Source organism: Strix aluco, chromosome 20, assembly GCF_031877795.1.
Source record: "Strix aluco isolate bStrAlu1 chromosome 20, bStrAlu1.hap1, whole genome shotgun sequence".
NCBI classification, from domain to species: Eukaryota; Metazoa; Chordata; class Aves; order Strigiformes; family Strigidae; genus Strix; species Strix aluco.
Genome location: NC_133950.1, coordinates 7200584 through 7216780, shown reverse-complemented (window position 1 = coordinate 7216780; position 16197 = coordinate 7200584). Strand labels below are relative to the sequence as shown.

Sequence of the window (16197 nt, the reverse complement as noted above, 5' to 3'; positions counted from 1 at the left end):
GTAGAGTGGCATTTGCTGTTTACAGCATCATGAATGATCAAAGCACTGCACTGATGATATTATCTCATCCTGACAAACAGCATCTCTCTGCTGAGAACCATTACCCACCTTCACAGATGGAAAGGACAGAGCTGAAGGCACCTCAGAGCAATTGCAAAGTAGCAACTAAAACCCCAGAGCAACCTGTGCACCTCCAACCACTATGCCACAAAATAGCAGCTTGAATTAGCAGAAGAGGGAGCCTGCTTCTCTCTTGCACAGCAGTTTCATCACAGCTGAAACAAACACCCTTTCTTTCTCCCAAAACATCTAATTTATCGCTGAAGGAAATCTCTGTTCTCTTTCCGAAACCACCAGCCAAAAAGAAACCTCTACCCTTTGCAACTGCCGCTGTTTTCTTCTCTGCCAACTAGTCTCTGTTTCTCCTTCCCTTACAGAACATCTTGTTGCAATGCCCTTCTATAGTAATTTTCATATAAAAACATGGGTCTCGTCAAGCTTGCCCTGTCACCAGTGTTTGACAAGTGTCAGAGAAACCCCATAAAAGCCAGACTGTGAGTTCGTCAGTGCAAAGGACACCATGTGTTGAACACATTGACAGTTCTCAATAAATAACATCCCTGCTGAACAGCTGGTTGGATTGCTTGGGTTTGGAAGAATGTTGGCCACATTGCCTACTTACGTGCATCGTCCTTGATGATGCACAGAAGATCCTGTGCATGGGGAGCGGAAATACATCACTTCCAGAAGATACCAAAGTATTTTTTTAAAAAACGTATTGGGACACAGGTTTAGATCCTGACTCAAGGTTTATGGCCACTTTCAGACATAGAGATGTGCAATAAGTGTTGGTTTCTTGATATAGGTGCAAGAGACATTCATCCGGAGGGAGGGGACATGAGATACGGGCGATGGTAGGAAAAGCTAGCCTAATCTCATTTCCTTCTTCCCTCTCTCTCATGAAATACACAGCTCCCATTTCAATTAGTGCCTTCTTAAGTATCAGAGCACAGAAACTGTTCACCAAAACAGCTTGGCCTTCACAGTGTGACACAAAACACATGCTGGGGCATAAAGGCCCTTGCTTCTGTCTCTATCATCAGCACTTGAGGCAGAGGGAGGAGTTTGGTCCAGTGCTCAGCCTCCTACCGCTGCAAGGTGGCTTCTCCCATGACCGCAAGTGCTCCTGGAACACCTTTGCTGCCAACTCCCAACCTGCAGAAAAACCTTTGGAGAAGAAACACAGACCCCTCGCAGTATCATTTGCCTCTGCGAGATGCAGCTGCTGTTGCTTCCCTCTCTGGCCTGTTCCATGGAGCCTGCAGGTGTCTGGATGCAGCCATTTCCCAGTAAAACTGGTGGTATGCTGATGTTTAACATAAAATAAAATAAATCCCTAGTATCACAGCATATAGATGAAGACCACCCCTGTTTGAGCATTGCCTCTGGTGAGACATAGAATGTAAACAGTCTGTTTGATTAAACCATCTCTAGCAAGAGGACTTTGGGGAATTCCAGTCTTTCCCAGTGCAAAGAGCAGAAGATACTCTGCTCTTCATTAATTCAGAGCTCTTCAAAGGGCAAGAATGAATCGCTCAACTTTCCTCCTAGGAGAAACTGTTGATAGTTATCCTGGAATTCTTGGAGGAAGCTCACCAGTATAAATGAGGTCCATTTCCACCACCACCCCATCCCCTTTATTTAATCTGTTCACAGTCAAAGGGATTGTGCAACAACTGATAAACTTTGTCCATTGCTGCAATACAAAATGCTCATTTCTGATTGCCTTCCCCCTGCTTTGGGATGGGAGGTGGAGAGACCACACTGGAATAGTCTTACAGATAAGGCTATTAATTACATGACAGAAAATATTTGTTCAATAAGAGAAATTGCTCTTTCAACAAAAAGCAACAGATATGACTATTTTAAACCATCACATTTTAAGGTATGGAGATTCTGCCAGCACTGGAGACCTTTTGTAATACATTCAAAAACTTCAAGACTCTTCAAACTAGTAGTGGGACCACAACTATCACATCTATTATATCTGTATAAACCCCCTTATTCCCAATTTCCAAAGCTACTCCTTATGGAAGAGGGGGAGCCTGGGATGGTGACTTGAGTGCTGCCCTGATATCACACCTCTGCACGAGTGCGGAACCACAGCCCCGACCAGTGCTGCCGCCTTCACTCCCAGAGCTTCTCTTTATCAGATGATTTTTCCATGCATTTTAAGTAGCTAGAAAAGCTCTTTAGAGGATCCCAGTGTCTCCTGGAAGGAAACAAAACACAACACCTCCTATCTGAGACCACCAAGGTGTAGTACTAAAGGCACAACCCAGGAGCAGTCACAAGAAAATGGACTTTTTCTTGGGTTCACCCTGTGCTGTAAGGGGTTTTGTGGATCTCTGGAGCAAATTAAAGCATTTTGTGTTTTCCAGCTGACAGCACCATTACCGTGCCCATCTGTCCCTTGCTCCAGAGCTTATGGTGACTACACTGTCCCATGGTATCTACTTCCTTGGGTCCTGCTCACTCCTACCGCCTTAAGCTGGTGGTTCTGTGAGAGTGATGTGCAACATCAGATGTATCAGCCTCGTGCCCAGACTATAGTAGGACAATTATCCTTTGGGCTATTTTAGTCCTTTTACAGCCTTTGCGCAACTCAAGAGCAACAGTTTTGCCAGGAGCCAGAATCTAGATTTCAGTGTTTAAAAAAAAAAAAAAAAATCAGTGGATTTATCAAGAAAAAATTCTACAAGTTCATTGAAGCTAGTCTTCCTGCTCGGGGTTCCCAAATACTGTCCACGCTGATTTTATAGCAAATTGAGACTAGAATTTTACTCCCTCTTTTTTCATATTTTCCGTGACGGAGGGAAAAGAAGAGAAAGACGCATGGTTAGACAGACAGGCAAACATCTCATCAAAGAAACTCCTACAAGCAGATGCAGAGTAGGAAACATCCAGCAACCCTGCTGGCTCCAACCCACTGCCTGGACCTGAGCGCATGGTTGATTTTCATTAACTAACTTTTCTTCCTGTGAACTTCCTCTGAGGGTGTTTGTTTATAAACAGAGGAGGGGATATTATTGCTGGAGATGGGACAGTATGGGAGGGGGTGACAGAGTTTAGGGCCACAAGACTGAAGAGTAGAGTTCAGAAGTGTTTGTTGTCGGAAACACAAAGGGCTCACTGTAAAACTGGTATATGGCCTAATTTCACAGTCTAGAGGGATTACGATAGGTATATGCAGAAAATGCTCCAGAAAGTAAAAACAACCCCACATTGTACAAATGTTTCCCACTGCATCACCATAACCATTACACACCCAAATTAAACCATCAACAGCAGTGACGGTGGTTGGAGGTTGTTCTCCATGACATCCACTTCTCAGCTTGTTCATTTTCCCCATTGCATGCACTCTGTCTCTGCCCCAAATTCTACATGTTCAGCAGTCTGGAGCAGCCCCCCTGATTTCCTCTCCAAAGGAGTTACTCTAGGTTTACATTGGTGTGTTCAACAGCAGAATCTGGCTTGTACTGCTCACCCTTCCCTCTGCCAAGTACATGTTTCAAAATCGTGTGCGTAATGCATTTAGCTAACATTTGCTTTTTCTCCCAGTACTCCTTTTCCCCCTGAACATCTCCATTCATGAGCACAGGAGGCTTCCAATTCTTGTCTAGTTTATGCTGAAAATAATTCTCATTAAATTATCACTGGTGAAAGGTGCTGTTTTGACCTCAGAGAGGCTGCTCTGTTTATCCGCAAGACAGATGCAATGTAAGACAGTAGTAATGCGAGCTCCAGATTTCAACCTTAGCACCTCAGACTTTACAAACACAGATGCTGCTGAATTCAGAACAAAATCGTGTGGATTGTATGATGTACAGCCTCCCTGTTGACGCTCCTGACAGAAACACTGGTCAATTAGCCATGAGGGCGTGCACTAGATGATGATCCCTCTCCAAAACAATCTGCGGCACTAACATGCTGTGTGCAAAGCCCCTGCTGCAACCTCTCACCTGGTCCGTATTTAACTATAGGGTAAATGAGTTGCTTTTACCCTTAATTAATAATCTGAGATATCCGGAGACAGATTTTCAGCATTTCCTAGGAAGATAAGCAGTTATGACTTACATATTTTACAAGCTGTTTCGACAAGTCAATATATTAATCAATGTGCAGATGTATCAAAATATCAAAGTATTCCAATTTAAATAAGAGTACTCTGAACTAAGGGGCTTTGGTGATATTTGCTTTTCTCTCCCATTATGGGCTGCATATGCTGTTCCATTTGAGAAATACAGTAATTCGTGGTGATTCAAACATCACCAGCATGTCTGGTTCAGAGATATTAATTCCAGACCATCTGATTTTCTGTCACCTCCGAAGAGCTCATGTCACAAATGGCAACTGCCTTCTTCACCCATTCCCCATGCTGCCAGTGCTTTCAACAGGGTGACACCAGGTAAGAGACTTCATCACCACCATTAGCTCAGTACAGCAATTACACAGCGAAGAACCATCAGCAGCTACAAGGAAACATCCTACAGGAATTAAGGTGTGCTGATTTCACATGGAGAACCACCTAGGCTGAGGAATAACTGCCATTGCCCCTAAAAAAAAAAAAGTTTAACAAAAGGCCAAGCCTGCTGGGCTCTGTTTCTATCTCTGTCACCAACACACCACCACATCTTGGACAAATCAGAGCATCCCTCTGTTCCTCAGTTTCCCTGATTTTAAGGTCAATGTTCTCTCACATCTGAGAAACTTATCACCGCCATCAGCAGGATGTTTTGAGTTATTTATCAGGACTACAAAACCACTATCTTACTGCAATGATAAAGGAAAATAACAGTACTAGGATACACTAGTACATGAGGAAAAAACCCCCTACATTCAAAACTAAGTAACACTGGTAACAGTGAAGGCCTTTCCTTTCCATTTCTTTCCTTGTCTTAAATAAAACAAATAATGGTGATAAGATCTCTTTCCTCAATTCAGTGGATGATCTTTGTGAGTATGCCTCCAACACTAACAGCAGAGAATAGGCAAGGGAGAAGACGAAGGAGGAAAGGAGCCTGCAGCTGATGCTCGGTGTCAGGAGCAGGGCTGCTCTTCTCCCAATTCCATGACGACAGAAGGCTCCTGGGAATCAGATGAGGGAGGGGAGGATGGGTCAGAGGAGAGAAATCCATATGGGAAAGTGATTTAAAGCAAATAAAGAGACAATAAATTAGATAAGGAAAAGGAGGAAAAACACAGCAGAAGGGAGGAAGGAGAAGAGATAAAAGAGTCCTAAGTATCACTCAAAAGGAAGACTCAAGGAAAGCCTACCAGACCCCAGGAGTGGATCAGCAAGGAACAGAGTGGTTTTCTTCTCTAACACAGAAATGTTTTGCTTTCATGAGCTGGTATCATATCTCACAGATGCTGCTTCACCAGGCCCATTCCAGATGCTTCTCAGTTTCACTTCACTCTCACTCCCTCTTTGTGAGAACAACCGCTCGCTCCTTGTTTGTGTACCACTAGGATGGATATTAAACAGAACAATATCGATAATTCCCGGAAATATGCATGAGCATATGCCTAAGCACACAAACACACAGCCTGCTTACCCTCTGTTCCCACAGCGCTTCCAACACGAGTTGGCTGAAGCCACCAAGCTGATGGCCACCCTCGGTCTGCAAGGAGGGGACACCACCCTCCTGCGGCAAAAGAAGATGAAAATGATGGGGAGTGTAGGGTTACCCACGGCACACGCTTGCTAGGAAGGAGGAAACCAGCAACTGTGTGGAGCAGGAAGAAGGGAAAGGCGGGGGAATCAAGGACACCAGATAGTAGAGAAAGAACTGAGACTATGATGGTGATAAGAGAGGGTGGAGAGATTGGACGGGAAAGTTACACACTTACATCACCCAGCAAAACAGAAAACTGGACAGTGTGTTTTGAATAAGTGCTCTCTTTAACACTGGAAAAAAAAAAAAAAAACAAACAAAAAAAAAGAAGAGAAAGGTTGAAAGAGACAGAGGCCAAAGTAGAATTTGGAGTATAGCAAAAACCACGAAAATAAACACGTCCACTTCCCCTGGCCAACTTCTCTGACGTTAGGGCTTCACAATTTTTCTTCTCTTGTGTCCAAAGCAAGAAAGGACAGCAAAATAAAGGATGTTAACAAGGACCATGGAAGGGTCCAGCCTGTAGAGGAGGGATGCAGAAGACTTTCTGAAATCAGAGCCTACGTCAGAGTCAGACAAGGCTAATGGTATTTTTTCACGATCTTGAACAGGTTTAGGATCAAATCCATGCTGCCTGCATAAATATAACATCATGAATCCAGCCCCATTCTCATCAAGGGATAATCTGACTTATATTTATATTTGTTCACAGTTTTAACTGTGATACATACTGCACCCTCACTTGGTGCTGGCAACCTTATGGATGTTGAACAGTTGTAAACTAAGAAAATTATTCTGATCACTATGAGCAAGGATCGCAGAAAGCAAAATTCTGGGGTAATACATTCACTCTTGTTCTCTTTTTAACTCACCTTTTCAGTTCTGCTCTGCTTATGTTCAGAGTAAGAGTACTTTGACTTCATGGATGGCTCTGGGGAGAGTAAACTTTATAATAGGCACTAACATCAAATCAAAGCAGTTTACAAGATCTGCCACTTGTGTCAGAATATGTGGGGAAATAAACAAGCTGCTCTTCCTTGATCATTGGAGTTTAAATGCTCTATTGATCTGGGAAAAAAATCAAAGGTGCTTTGGAAATTGTGTGTGTGTGCATGCATGCTCACACCAAGGAAAATGAAGAGAAATGTAGGGACAAGAAGAAATTAACAGAACAATCAAGCGTTTCTTCTCCACTGAAAGCTGAAATAAAACTAAGAATCATATCCAGATGTCAGCTACCCCAAGGTAGGGAAATACCCATGGAGCAATGTAAGTATAAGGTCAGAAGAAAAGTACACCTTCATCTTTAGAAGTCCCATTTTGGGGGAAAACAAACAAACAAAAAGGACAGCACAGTCAATTGTTCTTCACCCAGAACAATGCATGAAGTAAATGTCCAGATCCTAGGAAATAGGAAAGTCCAATATATTTTGCATATTTGAAATAAGAAGAGTAATATATACTGATCACGTAAAGGCAGTATTAGATGAAAAATTTAGTAGTGTGGAGAGAGGAGGTTAAATGAAGAAGAAAGATGATATTAGACTAGCTGATATAGTTCAGAGAAAAATGTACAGGGGTTTTCTCAAACAAACATTTTCAGAATAATCTGGAATACAAGATTGGAAGAAGTAAAAATGTAGTAAAGTGAACGCGTTCATTCTTACTATGACGGGATGTAGGAACTGCCACACAGACTAAGACCAGAAAAGGGTGGGAAATATTTGATAAAATATTTTTCTCAGGAAAAAGGGAAATTAATCAAAACAGTCTATCTGTGGGAAAAGATCAGTTCTGGCAAATATTCTAACTTAAAATTTCAATAGAAGTTTCATAACTGTCAAAACACCTGATTCTTTTTTAACTTTCTGAAAATAAGAAAGCTGATATCTTTTACCAGCAAATGTTTTTCTTTCTCATATTTAACACTTTTCTAAACCAATGCTTTGGATTTTAGGTACTTAAGATGTTGTCAATCTGTCCTTCTCTTTTCCTGTCTTACGTTATAGCGGTGACTCTTGGTCTTAGCTAAAGATCTTTGGTTTATAGTAGAGCACTGGGAAATTTTCTGTGGCCTGTGCTGTATCAGAACCTACAAAGTGGATATTCTGTGAATTTTGGACTAATTATCTGCTGTTATATCCCTGATGCTGCAGGGGACTGAATTTGGCAACCCAGGTGGTCCCTTCTCTGCTTCTGCTCCTATAATTTCTATCAAAGAAAAGAAAAGGGGAGCTGAAAAAACAAGGGCTAAAATTGGAAGCAAAACTATTATATGGGAACATTTCAGCTGACCCCAGTCATGGAAGGGTTTATTTTTGTTTTTTCAATATGTCTTTTTGAAAAAAGCCACTATATTTTGGCTCTTTTTTCTGGCTCAGGCCAGCATGAGCAATGAAAATCCAAGGTGAAAGCGCTCAGCTAATCCCATGGTCTTGAGAGCACCTAAACCCCATTGGTCCTGCAGTATTTCTGTGTTAAAGCTGCTCGGGCAGGCGTCATGGCTGCACCTCTCTTGTGACAGACCTGAGGAGTTTGGCACCTACGTCCTGACGGAGCCAGACCTGGGCTCCAGAGAAGGCATTTCTCCACCAAAAATCCCTGCTCCACCCACCTGGCGTGACCCGCCTGCGTTTAACCGGGGTCGGGCCCCAGTCACCAGGGAGGTGTCTGCCAGCGGTTCGGCTCTTTGCTGTTGGACGCACCCAACCGAGGATCTCTCCCGCCCTTGGCAAAGGCTGACGAACACACGAAGCTCATGCAGCAGCATCAGCAAACTCCTGGGCCCGCTTTGAAAACAGAGAATTGTCGCATCCTTCGTGAGAAAGGTGAGTGGCACGTACCTTTGTGGGAGGGTCAGGGTTAGCGTCACCCCTTCCAGCTGCTGCAGTGCTCAGTCTGACCTCTGGGATTTGGGATTGAAAAGTGCATCCCTCACTATGCCACGTGTGGCTGGTGCTGATGGTGGGCATCTCCACCTCCGCTCGGCATAGCCATGGCCTCAGGATCCCCTTGGCCATCTGCAACGCTCCCCTGGCACCTCGTGGGGAGGCGACGTGGGGACCCAGAGAGCAGCTTCAACCTGATGCAATAACTTTAAGGCATCCAAATCACCGACCAGATCTGTCTTTCTGTGATGGCTTAGCGTGCGAAGGCTCTCCAAGGGCTTCTTCTCGCCCTCACCACCGAGGCCTGCCTGCTGCAGTTCTGCTCTGCGCTTCTCCAGATGTCTCCACAAATCCCTGAGGAAAGCCCTGCTCCTGTTCTCTCTCCAAACACCATCCCCTCAGCTTGATTTCTTCCTCGCACGAGTTTTTCTAACTGAAACAGGCTGGCTTGAAATAAATCAGGCCGAAATGAAGCTTGGAGAGGTGAGCTCAGCCTGGGACACATCTCCGTGCCTACAGGAGACAGCCATACATCATTTAGGAATCCAAATTTGCCATCCTTCATGCACAGAGAGTCAAATTTTCCTCTTTCTTTTATTACCTTTTTATTAATTAGAGCAGCCTACATGTAAGTACTTTAAGAAGAAAAAAAACAACTTTCTTCTAACTGTGCTGTTCTGACTCTAGTGTGTAGCTGGTCAAAAGAACGAGATTGGTTAAAATTGGAAATCTTATGGAAAGAAAACTTCTTTTTCTTTTCCAGTTTCTGCCTGTTGTCCCGGCTTCCGCAGGCTGAAGGAAATGTGCTGTTCAAATGTAAATATTTAGTAAATGATAAGCTATGCTGTACTTTTTCAGTGGCCTATTCGTCAAGCCTTATCCAGATCCATCGTCATGAAGTAGCTAATCATTTGAACCTATCTACAGGGAAGCCAAACCCACACAGCTACCTGTAGCCTTCAGCAGTGGTGTGTTGGAGGCTTGTCACCCTGGCGGAGCATCTGGGCAGGTGTCCAAGCTCCTGTCACTTTGGTCCAGCCGTTATGCCACTCCACCCATCATGCCCATCACCCTGGGACGTGCCAGCGCTAATTAAACAACAGAACTACAAGCTCTGTGTTTGACTTGTGCTCCAGTCCTTCATTCTAGTACTTCGTTACAGATCAAACCAAGAAAATTCATGCAATTAAAAGACAACAGGCTGTTGAAGATAAGAAAATGCTGCATTATCTACATATTATTTTAATACCAGTGAAATTCAGAGCAAGCTCCTCTTGAAAACGTCCTCAAGCTCCCAACATACCCGCTACAAGGATCAGCTCCAGGGACAGGACTCACTTCACTGATTCTACCCCAAGTTTATTAAATCAATATCAGGCTCCAAAACTTCAGAAGTGAATCAAACTAACCCCCAAAAGTAAACATATATTCTTAAACCCTGTGGAGGGAACAGACGGATGCAGTGACAATTACACATCTTTATAATTGCCCACTTATTGGACCCCGACACAGATGTTTCTCAGTCTCTTACACGCAAGAGCTGTGGCTTTAAGTGAGCTCCACTGTGCTGATTTTGGCATTTCTTTCCCTTTGGATTCTGCTGCAGTTTTATGTTCATCAAGGACTGAAGTTGGGAAAACATAGGCACTCCCTTACATATGAAGCTTTATTAAGTTGGGATCATGCTCTCTGTTGGCAGGCAGAGGAATAGAGAGACAGAGGAGAATGAAACCGGGAAGGGAAAAAAAAACCAAAACAAAACACAAATAACTTTCACTCTTCAGAGCAGGCACGCCTTCTTACTCCGGTTCCCGCTACCGATCATTCATCCCGTTCCTCTCAGCTCCCAGCCAGTAAAGAGTCAACATCTCATTCCTACGAAAACATGAGCTATCCTGCTCCCGAGCCATATAACCAGAAAACGCACTGACAGGGACTCGGGAGGATCCTGTTTCTTAGGATGGAGTTGCATTTCCACAGAAGAACTGAAATACCTTTGATTACAACAGAAGCAAGGTCAACGGTGCTTTGAAGCGTCTTATTTTGCATGGCATGTGTATTACCTAACTTGACTAGAGTCTGGACCTTAACTCCTTCCTTCACAACTAGAGATGCATTCAAAGACTCTACAGGGGAAAGTGCACAAACTTGCATGATTAATACCATGTGCACATGTGTGTGTTTGTAAGAGGGATGTACTGTGCTGTGTGGTAGGTACGCGCATCCAAGGAGTGTTTGTCCAAGAACTATGTGGCCCGGAGAAGGAGGCAAGAACGCAGGAGCTGAGAGCTGGCTCTGCTGGAGAGCTGCACCGCGGGAGCTGCGCAAAAGAAGCACAGCCCAGCTCCGAAAATGCTTCTGAGCTTTTGCGTAACACAGATCAATGGGTCAGACTTCTACTTTCCCAACAGCTTCCCCTGACAAATGCCAAAACAGATATCAGTGAAGTCAAACAGGGCAGCAATAACATCACTGCCAACCAGCGTGAAAATTGGCAGAGCCTGGCACCAAGGACTGCCTATCATCAGAGACAGGGCATGGCCCGGCACAATGACGAACCCACTTAACAGCGCTGTAAAATTAGCCATTTATGAAAACAAATTGAATACTGCAGCAGAGGGTGACGTAAGGAGAGTTGGCTCCAGACAGAAACAGAAACTCCTGTAGCCTGGATTAGCAGAAGAGCTCTGTTATATCAGGGCTCAGGCGTAGAAGCTGATAACAACTTGGGTCCTACATGAGATTTTTAACAGACACAACAGGCCTCCCCTATAGGCACACATGTGGCTCCTATACGACCTGCAGTGACTACTTACATGCCAGCAAGGAGGGATGGAAGGGGAGCAGTCAACACAGGCAGAGGTTGGGGGGGGCAGAAAGGAGATGAAGATACAAGGAGGACTCCAAAAGAGAGATGTCTTCCAGTCAATCCTGCGCTCTCCCTCAGATCTGTACAGTCACACCGTTTCCCACTTTGCAACTGGGACAGAAGTTGGGGAGAAACTCACTTCTGGCACTGTCAGCAAATTTGACCCCGTCCCTGGTCCCCCCCCCACCCCTACCAAACACCCAGAAAGGCTCTTGATTTCAGTGGGGTCCTACAGATGCAACTTCAACAGCAGAACAGGGCTCCTGAGTCTGTCACATCCCCAAACAGTGAAAATGAGAAAGCCAAGAGTTTTGGCAGCCAGAACCCTTGATTTCCTCATTGAGGGAAGCATAATCTCTCCCTAAGCTTGCTGCAGGTCTGGGAGGCTGTGGTGTGCGGAGGATACTCCGAGTGAGTTCCTCTTGGACCTCTTCCAGGTGTTTACACACAGAGCCAAACCTGGCTCCTCTTCAAGAGTGCGTGCGAGGAGGGGGAGGGGGAGCTTAAAAATAAAATAAAAATCACAAAGTCCTCCCGAGCTGAGCTGCAAGCTCTACGGTGCTAAACTGGGGCATTTCTTTTCATTTTTCACAGTGGAATATTATATCCATGCATAAAATGGGTCAAGTGTTATATACAGGCAACAACCCAACCTCCCCCATCCAATTAAAGTATTTTACTACAAATGATCTTTGTGTGTGTTTGTTTAGGTTCCCTATTGTGTGAATTAGAGATACTTGCACCAAAGACAGACACGGGGTCTTAGATGTTGGATTAAACACATTAAAAAATACACTGACCATGTTTTGCCACTGATGAGATCTGTGTAAACCCAAATTCTGCCTTTCCTAACTTGAAAGGGAGGCACTTTGAGCCCTGGGGCTTAAGTTAAGATTGGGAACCAAGAAGAGTGGAGTATGAGAAAGCCAGGGGAAATAAAGCAAGTAATAATCTACTTCACCTATGGAACGACTCAACTGCCTGTCCTACTAAAGGCAAAAGGGACCAGCCCATGCCCAGCACCTCCTGCCCACCCCGGCAGCCACACACACACTGTCCCCCTCCCCACAAGTGAGCAGAGCAGATGGGATTGGGGAAAGTTAAGGAAATACACTGCTGAGTTCATCTTAGGTTTTGTTTTCCTTAGGACAAAGCAACTTTCTTACAAGGGGAGAGTCACGCAGGTCAGGGATGGGGCAGCGGAGATGGAGAAAATCGAAGGGCAGAGGCGAGCTGGGCTGGCGGGAGCAGCCGTGGTACCACCGGCACAAGCATCTGCTGCCTTCTGGTAGGAAGTGACTCCGGTTAAAGGGGAAATCCTCCCTGTCTCTTTAAGGCATCCTAGGACATGGAAACTTTGTACTTTCAGGGAATCTCCTTGCCAAAAGAACTGTAAAACATGTCTTCCTCCCCCCCCCCCCCCCCCCCCCCAACCCGTTTCTCTTTGACTTGTTTTCTTTTTTTTTTAAGGGCATTTCCATTTTCTATGACTTCCTTCAGAGCAAAGATGGATGTGGCGACATTTATAAGGGTTTGTAACCCTCCGAAAAGTATCCAATTTCACGACAACTTTGCTGCACTTTATCACTAAAGCGAGGAGAGGGTGGGAGGTGGCGGGGGGCGGGGGGGAGAGGGAGTGAACGCAGGGGAAAAGGACCCAAATTCATGATGGGCTCATAAAATTTAAATAAGAAAAGTGCAATATTCTGCATTATTGTTCAGCTCAGACAGCTTAGACTGGTAGCTGCTTTGAGTACTAAATGATTTTATAGGGCTATTTGACCTTACAATCATTTGTGTTACACTTGCCATTTCTAAGGGGAGACAAAAATACTCAACACATCCTCTAGCTGCAGTGCTAGTCCCAGCCCTAGCTGAGTGTCGAGGGGTTGGGAACTTTATAAACTCATTTGATTCATTTGAGGTTTCACAATAGCCAAAAGTTCCTTTATAGCTTTTTGGAAACCACATGCTAACATTGCATCTGAAAAGGTAACAGTGAAGTACACTCAAAAGCTAATAAAACTAAGGAAATCGTATAGGGACCTTAGATATGCATTTCTTTGCAGCCACACACTAGACACATACGTTTCTTTTCATACATACATACAAGCTACTTTCCAATGGTCTATTTACAGTTTTCCAACCTGAAAATTAGGTAAAAACCCACCGTAAGAGCTCTCTCTCCTGTCTGCATCTTAATCCATACACACAGAAATAAAGAAACTACCCAGGATACTGCCATTTCCCTATGCAAAAGTTTACATAACTTTTTCTGAGAGCATATACTTTCAGCCAGTTTGCCGAGCTCCGGTTATTTCACCAAATATCTATAGAATAAGCGCAGGCGAGCGTGTTTACACACGCACTCCCATCCATCTGTCCGTTGCAAGGCACACACGCACATTTCAACGTACACACACAGACACTACACACACGCACGCCTACAGCTGGCTGCTCTGCCGGCTCCCGAAACGTAAAAGGGATGCTGCAGCCACAGGCACCACGAACTACCTACCTGCAATGACAGCCGGAGATCTCTGTCCTCCTTCAGCTTTCAGCCACACTTGCAAAGTGAAGGCATCTCGGGGCAGCTCAATATCTGCCTTCAGCCGCAGCTGATCACCTTGTCCACTGAAATAGAGCGCCCTGCTCGGGGTAAGGGACTCCTCGGCGTCCTTTACCTCCCGCTGTTGCCTCCTGCGGGGGCCGTGCCCCGGCTCCAGCCCCGCAGTGGAGCGCCTTCCTCGGGCTAACCTGGTGGCACAGGTGCCCGGGGCAGTGTGGAGGAGCTGGCGGCTCTGCCTGGTGTCCCTTCGTGCCCTGCGGGAGCGCTCGTCCATCCCACATTCGGGTCCACTGGCTAGGGCTGTACAGAGAAGCGCAAGAGGCAGCAGCAAACTCCAGAGCTGCATTTCCAATCTTCCCCCCCCTTCTCCCCTGCAAATCCTCCCGATCTGCCAGCTTTGGGCTCCTCCTTGCCTTGACTTTCTTCTCTTGTTCACCCTTCTTGGTATTTGCTCTTTTTATAACCCTTCTCAGTTGCTTTTTCTTTTCTTTTTTTCTTTTTCTTTCTTTCTTTTTCCTGCTTATAGATTTTTTTTCCCCTTAAAACAAATAAAAATGAAATAAATCAAAACTCCTTCTTGGTTGAAATGTATTTCTCTGTTCTTCCTCCTCTATCTGTCTTCTTCTCCTCTATTCCTCCACAGCTGGAATTCCTCTCTCTCTTCTTTTCTCTGCTGGATTTTCTTCCCTTTATTTTTTTCTTCTTAAAAAAAACACACACACACTCTCACACACACACAAAACAAAACAAAAAAACAAAACAACCCCCCCCAGCTTTCTCCAAGACTCAGACCCACTGATTTCCCTCCCCCCAAAAGATGCTCTAATCTATTTATTTTTTTGGCCTCCTTTATAACATAAGCCACAACCCCCTCCTTCCCCCCAACCTCCCCCCCTCCCTTCTTCTCCACAAAATGAAAGAAAAGAGAAAAAGCCCCTCAGAAGATGAGTAAACAAGAATATGCTAATCTACTCTAGGGTGCTCCACCTTCCCAATTGAATGATTCCCATTAAAACTGCAGGGATCATGACTAATCAATCAGCTTGAAGGAGCAGATAGCTCCAGAGGTTCAAACACTTTTGCTGTTTTCTTTTTCCCCCCTTCTTTTCCTCTCTTCCTCTTTCCCCCTATCACTTTCCCCCCTCTTATTTATTTTTTAAAGAAGACAATCAAGATGAATGGATCAATGTGACAAAAATCCTGCACCCCCCTTTTTGCAATCTCCCCAGCTTTCTTTCTCAGTCCAGTCCAAAACACACATTCCTATTTTTTTTTCTTGGCAAAAGAGAAAGCTATTTCTCCTCTCAGACTCCCCGTTGCACTTTGCTGGTAAACCTTATGCTCCTCTGCAGCACATAAAGAGTCTTGAAACTTGAGTCTCAGATATTTTTTTAATTGCTTGCTTTCTTTCTTTCTTTCTCTCTTTTTCACTCTCTCTCTTTTTCTAATTCTTTCTTTTCCTCTTATTATTTTCTTAAAGTTATGCAATCAGCCAGGCTCCCCCTTTTGTGGTCCCCCTCAGTGCAGTTGTGTGCAGCTAATCCAAATGTTGCATCAAAGGTCCCCATCGAATCATCAGGAGCTAAAAGGAGAGAAGCTTTTTGAAGAGCATTTGCCTTCCAGAAGCTGTAGCAACAGAGCAGGATTTGGCTTTTGAATGCTCCAAAGACTCCTGTTTTTTTTTCAAATAATAATAAAAAAAATTATTAATTTTATTGGTGAATTGAGTCAAAAAATCCTCTCTCAATATTGCTAATTTTTCAGTCTAAGGAATTCTGCTCCCCTGGTTTCCTTGGCTTAGTTGTAGCCACAGGTAAGGTTCTGGCTGCTTGCTGGTTTGTAGATCTCTGTTTCTGAGCTGGGACGTTTCTTTTTTTTTCTCCTTTCTTTTTTTTTTTTTTTAATATTTTTTTTTTCACTCTTGAAAGATCTCAAAAGCTCCCCCTGATGGCAACAAAAAGGATTTTTCCAAGTACTTAATAAGTGGAAATGACTTAGCAGTAGCACTCTCTGAATCTACGGGCCACTATTCCACTCGGAAGAAGTCCAGTAGAACCAAGTTAAATTGCACCAAATTCAGTCACAAACCCAGTAACCCACATCATCCCCTTCTTCCATCTCAAAATTAACGACTGTCACACCTTATCTTCCTATAAACTTTTCACAGCAATCACGCAAGAGAGTTTTCCTGGG

At 44.3% G+C, this 16197-nt stretch overlaps 1 protein-coding gene across 1 annotated transcript in view; it reads right to left on the bottom strand.

Annotated features, from left to right (window-relative positions):
- Window positions 1-14795, bottom strand: part of PAPPA (pappalysin 1) — a 183259-nt gene extending 168464 nt beyond the window's left edge. Inside the window, exon 1 of the mRNA XM_074846175.1 lies at window positions 13954-14795. Coding sequence (XP_074702276.1) covers window positions 13954-14350 — 397 coding nt within the window. The 5' untranslated portion in view covers window positions 14351-14795. The remainder of the gene's footprint in view (window positions 1-13953) is intronic.
- Window positions 14796-16197: the final 1402 nt, after the last annotated feature.